Genomic DNA, 8,870 nt, shown 5'->3' on the forward strand with positions numbered 1-8,870 from the left:
TCCTTACAACATTGGAAACGACTTCTCCAGGCGACCTCAACTTTATAGGCCTGCCCTAATATTGTCTTGCACAAAGAGGACCTGAACACCCCAGGGCGTCTGGTTTTCCTTAATCTTTAATGATGGGCAAATCCAGTGCATTATGGAAGGTCACTTTTTTTTCTCTCAAGAGATGAGACGCGTGAGGGAAACGCATTAACTTTTCAAGCTATGGGGTCGCATGTTAGTGCATCGAGGCAGTAAATGGGTGCGCAAGAATGGAGGTGACCTAAAAATAAATATTTGATACGAGCCACTGTATTCGCTCGGGGTTGGGGGGAGTAATGGGTTAAAGCGCAGAAGACTGCTCCCGGCTTTCCCGCAAGGAGGAGGGAAGCTGTGGCCTGGAAATGTTCTCTGTTCCTGCTGTTTGGTTCGTTCAGCTCTTTCATAGCTCACCCCGTTAGATCTTGTGGCTCCTAAAGCCAAGGGTGAGAGTTTGATCCCTACAGAGGCCACTTAAATGCGGAGAACAAAAAGCACTATTCTCTGCCCCAGATCCCTGCCAGGTGTCTGCCCTCTGGTCAAAATGAGCCGCCGGCAAAAGGGGTGCTAACCTATGACTGTGGGGAGGGGGCGCAACAAAGGGCACCCTCTCCCTGCCACTTTCTCTTTGTGTGCGCGCAGGACCTGACATAATTCATCGAGAACAGGCTGCGGGCTGCTGCTTTCAGCCCTAGAGGTCTGAGTCAAAAAGTGTAATCACGCTCTGGGCCACTGACAAAAATCCATTCTTTGCTTACGCGAAGCAGCACAGCCTCTCAGCTAACATTATCCCCGCTGGTAATAAGCAACAAAGAAACACTTAGGATTTGGCCCGTGTCTTTTTGATAGACAAGAGCAATACTAGCTAGCTGAAATCAAGCACAGCTTTCATGGTAGCAAAAGACGTTAAGCTATCACAATAAGTCCGTGTGCCCTATAGCGGAGTGAGGCGGATTTTAATACGTACTAACAGATAAGCCATGAAAACAAACTTCTCAAATTACCCATGCAACTTTTCTACCAGGTTCACAAACCTTAGCTTTTCTTCAATTCGGTCAGCTCTTCCTAATTTTTCCCTCTCTAATTGCTCAGCCCTTGATACAATTTTTCTCTCAAATATTTGCTTTACTAACAGACAGCATGCCAACTCTCCAAAAGACTGACATTTTGCATTTTAAACCTGAAGTGTAAACTCAGATTTACTAATTCAAGTGACAGCAAGAGTTTCACAAAGATGAATAAGCTTTCACTACCGTTCATATTCTTACACAAACTTTAATTCATCAAATGTCACATATATCTTTCACGATATGAGGATTTATTTCATTTATTGAAGCAGTCAAATGAATCAGCTTCCCCTTGACTGTAACAAAATACTGCTCGGTGACTTGTGACAGACAGGGTTTTAACCTCTGACAGCGAGATTCATTGTGGAGCAGGAGCCAATCATAGATCCTGACGACACTTGTCTCATCTAAGCTGGAATATAAAAAGCCACTTGGAATACAGTATCCAGGACTCACTGGCGTGGCAGGTTGTCTCTCACACCGGACAGGCACTAAGATCTTGCTTGGCATTACTCAAAAGCAGAAGGAAGAAATCAGAGCAAGGGGAGAGAAAAAAAAAAAGAAAAAAAAAAAGACCGCGCTGCTTTTAAAATGGTGCAAAAACTGCAGATGTATGTATATATTTGCCTCTTCATGTTGATTGCTGCTGGCCCAGTGGATCTCAATGAGGGCAGCGAGCGGGAGGAGAGTGTGGAGCGAGAGGAGCTGTGCAATGCGTGCGTCTGGAGACAAAACACGAGGGACTCCAGAATAGAAGCCATCAAAATCCAGATCCTCAGTAAACTCCGCCTGGAAACGGCTCCTAACATCAGCAAAGATGCTATTAGGCAACTTCTGCCCCGTGCTCCTCCGCTCCGGGAGCTGATCGATCAGTACGATGTGCAGAGAGATGACAGCAGCGACGGGGCTTTGGAAGACGACGATTACCACGCTACCACGGAGACCATCATTACTATGCCTACAGCGTGTAAGTAGCTCTGTGAGAGAGAGAGAGAGTAGACCAACGGTTCCGCTGACGGCTGCCCTAGTGTTTATGAGAAGCAGATCTATTTTCAGGCTTTTAGCTTGTATGTAAGTAGGAGAGAAAAGAGATTTTCTCCACCCCCCCCACTTCAAGATTTCCTGAGAAACATATTGACAAGGAAATCTGCCTTGCTTGTTTCCTTCCGGTGCCAAATATCTCAAAGTTAATGTGCCGGCCCCGCTTTAATAGTGTGTGATTTTATGTGGAAAATGTGGAGTGTGTTTATGTGCTCGGTGCCTAACACTCATGAGGCAAGGACTGCGAGCTACTGTAAGCAATGTCAAAACTCACATGGAATTTACAATTGCATCTGTTTGGCTAAAACATACCTTAGTTTTCTTCCCCCCGATAACACCACAGAAAGAAATTTGCTGGGTGTTTCTTTGAATCCTGTTCCACACGTCTGGGACTTGAAACTACAAATTAGAATATTTAATGGTGAGAGCTTTTCCAACGAAGAGTTAAGGAAGGCAAGCATCCAATGCATTAGCGAGAGAAACGATGAAGCAGACGGGGCGAAATCATACTCAGGACCGAGTATCAGAAACCGCTCAGGAAATGAGTGTTGTAATAGGGAGGTTATGCTAGAAAAGCCTGCTTGTGCTACGTCCACACAGCCCTGGGCTGAGAGTGTCCGGGCTGTGTACTTAAACAAATCAGTGGCTATAGCCTTTTAAAATGTTTTATTCTTTAGGAGGGGGAGCTAAAGAACAGCACTGCTTCTGGGAGCTAGCCCATTTCAGGCGGTCCCCCTTCTCCCTTCTCTCAAAATGAAGACAGGTGGCTTGAGGGAGCTGGAGGACACACCAGAGTGCCGTGCCATGTGTCTGAGATCTGGCTTTAACACCGCGTTTTAAGCACTTCCAAGCAGACACGACCTGCTCTCAAACCAGCCTTTCACTAAGTACTCAGGTTATGCTATAACAAACAATCTTCATTTATGACTCTTGGGTCCAACCGTTCAGGAGAAGGCCTCCCTTGTTTGCACGCCCAGAAGAGAAGGGATTGCTAAGGCTGAACTTTCGTTTGCAGTGAAAGTCTGGCTCCAGGGCCACTGCCTTCTGGCTTTGGAGATAGCGTGAGCATGACTTCTGAGTTTTCGTGCTAATTGCTGGCTTCGTGTCATTCCTTTGAAAGGCTATTCCAGAGCCCGAGTGTCGCAGATGTACGATATTGTCTGTCATTTCTGAGGCTCAGTTAAATTGCTCCCTGTGTCTCGTTCCCCAGGTAATTGAGGCCTGGGGGAAGGGTTCCTTCCCCCAGAGTGACTGGTACAGCTGTTCAGTGAGCATAACTGCTCAGATTCCCAAAGAATTCTAAGTGGATATTCCTCCACACTGTCTCTTATTCTCTGAATCATCATCTACTTACCGTTCATTCTTCGACAAAATATCCCTCAGCCCCTAGTTCTATAGAAGGGAATATATTCGTGATAATATAAGCTATCTGAGAAAAATCTGAAGAGCTAGAGCAATTATTTTCCCTGACAGTTCTTAGGAGTCATGAATGAAGTTGCACCTCGTGTTTTATTTTGGAAGGGCCACATCTGTACACATTATCCCAACATCTATTGTTAAGGAGTGATTTTTTTTTATTTATGTTTTCATGGGACCTAATGTCAACCATTCTTTTCTTGTTCATTTGTAGCTGATTTTCTAATGCAAGTGGATGGAAAACCCAAATGTTGCTTTTTTAAATTTAGCTCTAAAATCCAGTACAACAAAGTAGTGAAAGCCCAGCTGTGGATCCATCTGAGACCCGTGAAGACCCCCACGACAGTGTTTGTGCAGATCCTGAGACTCATCAAACCCATGAAAGACGGTACGAGGTACACTGGAATCCGATCTCTGAAACTCGACATGAGCCCAGGCGCTGGTATTTGGCAGAGTATTGATGTGAAGACAGTGTTGCAAAACTGGCTCAAACAGCCTGAATCCAACTTAGGCATTGAACTCAAAGCTTTGGATGAGAATGGGCAAGATCTGGCTGTAACCTTCCCAGGACCAGGGGAAGACGGGCTGGTGAGTGATAACTGAAAGCAATGCTCTTAACAACACGCGGTGCTTGTAGTCCTTATATGAAAGATAATAGTGGAAAGATAACTGTGATTTTCTCTGCTCATAAGGCAGCCAAAATCATCTTACACCAACTAGGTCTGTGCCCAAGAGAGTAGGTGGCAGTCACATGTCCTGTGAAGCTCTCCCAGGAAGACTGAAAAACAGTTGCATCACGGTTCATAATTTCACGCATTCCTTATTGGGAATGGGATGTAATGTCCTTTTCATTGTGGGATACATACCATATGCATAAACTTATGACATCACAACATAACTCTGCAGAATCTAGAATTAGTCAACAAATTAAAACTTTTTCCCTTTTCCATTTTTTTTTTGCTTCTCAATCCATTGAAAAATGCTGGCTTTTTATATAAAATAAAAAAATATTAAAATTCTAATTACAATACCTTTATAAGTATAGACATACTTGATTAAATATATTCTGCTCATCATCCCCTAATAAATATGTTCAGTGCCTACGGAATGTTGAAGCCATGGTTTGTGTGTGGATCCTGTGTGGAAGGCTGCCAGTAACACTGATTTCCAACCCAGGTAGCCTCTGCCTCCTAGTTTATTTCCAAACTACTTTAGCATCCTTGTACAGTAATTTACACATGGACTGTCGATTAACTAAGTAGCAAGTTGGTGATATGAGAATACTTCATACACTATGAAAATGAATAAAAGCATTTCAATACCCACTTTTTTTTTTTTTTTAAATTTTCGAGACAGGGTTTCTCAGTAGCTTTTTGGTTCCTGTCCTGGAACTAGCTCCTGTAGACCAGGCTGGCCTCGAACTCACAGAGATCCGCCTGCCTTTGCCTCCCAAGTGCTGGAATTAAAGGTGTGCGCCACCACCACCCGGCTCAATACCCACTTAAACCCAAGCCATTTTTAGGTCTTACTGGGGCTTTTATTTACTTCTGCGTTCAAAACCTCGATATGAACGTATTTTGATTTTCAGCCATTGTCAGAATTTACATCAGAATGCTATACTTCGAAGCAATAGACATCTTTTTAATCCTTTGTTTGAGCTTGGGGATGTGTGGTCCAGAAACCAGGTCTGTTGGGAGCAAAGCACATTGTTTGAAGTACTGCACTTTCCTAGAGGACCTATTTTCTTTGTATGTGCTTCTGAAACGCTACATTTCCCAAATGACACCCTCTTCGACAGCACACAGGCCTAGTTTCGCTATACAAGAGGAAATTGCTATCAGCTGTTTAAGAATGTTCTCTTTCAAAGATAGTATTTTAATTATCAAGGTTGCTAATGGGTTAGGCCTTAATTATTTAAAAGGTGGCTAACATGCTATTCCTTAGAGTTCTTCCTCTCAAGGGAAATGGTCTCAAATGCAGTAGAAAATCGAGGCTGTCAGAGAGTAAGCAAAGTCTTCTCCCCTTCCTCCTCTGCCACCTTCTGCTGTGGTCCTGGGATTGAACCCAGGACCTTGCACATGAGAGGTGAACCCTCTTTCCACCAAGCCACATTCATACCCAGAGGTAGCTATTTTGTTCTGACTTTAATAGACCCATTTCTTTGAGCAAAAACCTAGGAAGAGAGACCAGATGGGTACGTGTCCCTCCAAGAGTCCTCAGACACGAGCAGCTGATAGTAATCCACAGAGCCGGGGGCGGCGTTCATCCCTCCCGCCTTTCTCTTGCCCTGTGCACACATTTCAAAGCCTCTGTTATGCTATTATCTGCTCTTGTGTCTGATAATAATACGAAAAGAAGCAAAGGTTTAACAGACAGAGCTTGAACTGACCACAGGGAAATATTGGCTGTTGTTCTATTCTTTTTTTTTTTTTTTTTATATCAGCAGCGTGAGAATGACGCTCCTTCTAACGCTGGGCAGGAAGGATCCCTGGCTCTGTTAACACGATTGCTCTTTTCCTTTTCACACAGAATCCCTTCTTAGAGGTCAAAGTAACGGACACGCCCAAAAGGTCCCGACGAGACTTCGGTCTTGATTGCGATGAACACTCCACCGAGTCCCGCTGCTGCCGCTACCCGCTCACGGTGGATTTTGAAGCATTCGGATGGGACTGGATCATTGCGCCCAAGAGATATAAAGCCAATTACTGCTCCGGAGAGTGTGAATTTGTGTTTTTACAAAAATATCCCCATACTCACCTTGTGCACCAAGCAAACCCCCGGGGCTCAGCGGGCCCTTGCTGCACACCCACAAAAATGTCTCCTATTAATATGCTATATTTTAATGGCAAAGAACAAATCATATACGGGAAAATTCCAGCCATGGTCGTAGATCGCTGCGGGTGCTCGTGAGCTTCTCGGTATGTCCAGGGCTTCCTAAGCCGTGGAAGGTCTTCCCCCTCAATTTTGAAACTGTGAAATTATGTACCACAGGCTCTAGGCCTTGAGTATGCGATAGTAACTTAAGCACAAGCTACAGCGGAGGAACTAGAAGAGAAATGTTTGCAATGGTAGCCATTTAACCATCCCAATAAACCGTATAATAGGACATTTTATGAGTTCCAGAGGTTCTGAGCTAGGAGGAGATCGAATTGCATTTTTGTTCACATATATAGATCTCACAACTACAATCTAGGCAGGCAAGAACACAGCGCTTCTTGTGGTCTGCCGAATTAAAGGGGTATGCTTTACAGGTAAAGTCTTATTTCTCAGCAGTTTCAATTAATATTCACGGAAAAATCGTTATGTCGCCTTTGGGAAGCGCAGGGTTGTTATTCATGTACACTGTTTATTTGTATCGTACCCTGGGTATGCTAAGATTCCACAGAACTAGAATGGCAGCCTCTCCATTCACCCCCATTCCTATCCTAATTGGACATGGTATTACTAACCCATGACAGTGGCGCTAAAGCCATGGGCGGAATGGCTCCTACAGGTTCCTCAAACAGAGCACACTCTGTAAGATACGGCTCTCCCATAGCAAGCGCATTGCCACGCAGCTCTGAGTGGGGATGCATTTTCTTTAAAGAAGATTTTTTTTTTCTTTTTTGAGAGGTCAACTTTCAATTCTCTAGCACAGTGGGAGAAACTTTGTCTTAAAAGGGCAGCCTCAGTGTTCATTTCTAGCAAGCATTCAAACTCCCGGTCTGCCTTCGTCACCTCGAAGTTTTGCGGTAAAATCATGGAAATGACTGATTCTATCAATATTGTATAAAAGACTCTGAAACAATTGCATTTATATAATATGTATACAACATTGTTTTGTAAATAAGCGTCTCCTTTTTTTATTTACTTTGGTATATTTTTACACTAATGAAATTTCAAATTATTAAGGGACAAAGACATGTCACATATCACAGAAAAGTGATGGCTTCTATTTCAAAGAGAATTAGCAGATTCAATAGTGGTCTCAAAAGTCCGTATGCTAAGGTTAGATGGTTATATTACAATCATTTTATATTTTTTTACAATATCAACATTCACTTATGGATTCATGGTGGCTATTTCACCTATGAATGTGAAATTTCAGTGGATTCCTGTCATTGTATTCAAATCTCAATGCTCCACTCTTTTAAATATAATAAACATTATTTAATATACCAAAATGATTCACTCCAATATCTAAAGAAAAACAAAAATGGTGTCTCAATAAGAACAGCTACTCTTATTTTATAGTTTGACAATGAAGGTATTTCTGCATTTATTTACTTCAATTTTGTAAATTGGAATTTTGTTGATCAAATGTACTTAAAGCTAAATGAAATTATTCATAAAATGTGTAGAGACTATAAAGTGTATTAAAGTGTTTTCACATCTTTGAAAGGCATCATGGTTTTGTGTTGTAATGATTAATTGTGGGTTTTTGAATTTTTTACTTTATTATTGAGGTTTAATGACTTAACACAAAAGTTTGATTTAGGAACTTAAGACATATTTCATTTTATACATACAAAAGCAGAATAGTATCTTCTGTTTTATTTCTCTCTATCTTGACCTAAAATCTATTTATTTTGTAAATTCAATCTCAAATGCATTGTAGTTGGCAGTGGTACATAGTCGTAGAGTTACAAGTTCTCCTGAAATGGTGGGTACCTGGGAAACCACAGTTCTTCCCTAACAAGTAATGCTGTTGGCACATTTTCCTGAGCACTGGAGGCACTGATTTTCAAATTTAATAGCAAAGTGATTTCAAATTCCCTAGAGATTGCTATGTACCTCGGTCCAGGAGAACGTCTGAAGCAACCCCTTTCCTCTGAGTTATCAGTTTAGGGGTTTGCCCATAGTGCACTGACTTAGTTTAATGGTGAGGTGCCGAAAATTCTATTATGCTATCATTTCTGAGTGAATACATTATAATGAACACAAATATAACTTTAATATTTTCTACTTGCATATTATTGCATAAGAAATAGAAATCTAACCCCCAACACATTATATTTTCATGTTCACTCGTCCTAACAGCAATTATTAAAATAACCAAAGACGTGCTTTTCAAACATAAGACATGATTGCTGCCAATCTGATAACTAGGAAATCAAGCTTGAAGTGATGACAGATGACCTGGGGTTTGCCTGGAATGGGATATAATGCTGAAGACCCATTTTCATGGCTATTGAGTTCTAGGACACATACTCCAAAATATAAAAGAAAGTGCCACCAATCTTGTTCATCCTTGAGCGGGGTGTCAAGCGACCAAAATGGTACTGAATTTAGTTTCCTTGTGTCTAGGAGTCTTGCAGAGTCTCTGGAGCAAGTGTCTTATAG

At 42.1% G+C, this 8,870-nt stretch overlaps 1 protein-coding gene across 1 annotated transcript; it reads left to right on the top strand.

Annotated features, from left to right (window-relative positions):
- Nucleotides 1-1,682: 1,682 nt before the first annotated feature.
- On the top strand, nucleotides 1,683-7,756 carry Mstn (myostatin). Its single transcript, XM_005366378.2, has 3 exons — nucleotides 1,683-2,058; nucleotides 3,763-4,136; nucleotides 6,078-7,756. The coding sequence occupies exons 1-3, from the start codon at nucleotides 1,683-1,685 to the stop codon at nucleotides 6,456-6,458; spliced, it is 1,131 nt and encodes a 376-aa protein (XP_005366435.1). The 3' UTR covers nucleotides 6,459-7,756.
- Nucleotides 7,757-8,870: the final 1,114 nt, after the last annotated feature.

This window comes from Microtus ochrogaster, unplaced genomic scaffold (genome assembly GCF_000317375.1).
Source record: "Microtus ochrogaster isolate Prairie Vole_2 unplaced genomic scaffold, MicOch1.0 UNK8, whole genome shotgun sequence".
Classification (NCBI taxonomy): Eukaryota; Metazoa; Chordata; class Mammalia; order Rodentia; family Cricetidae; genus Microtus; species Microtus ochrogaster.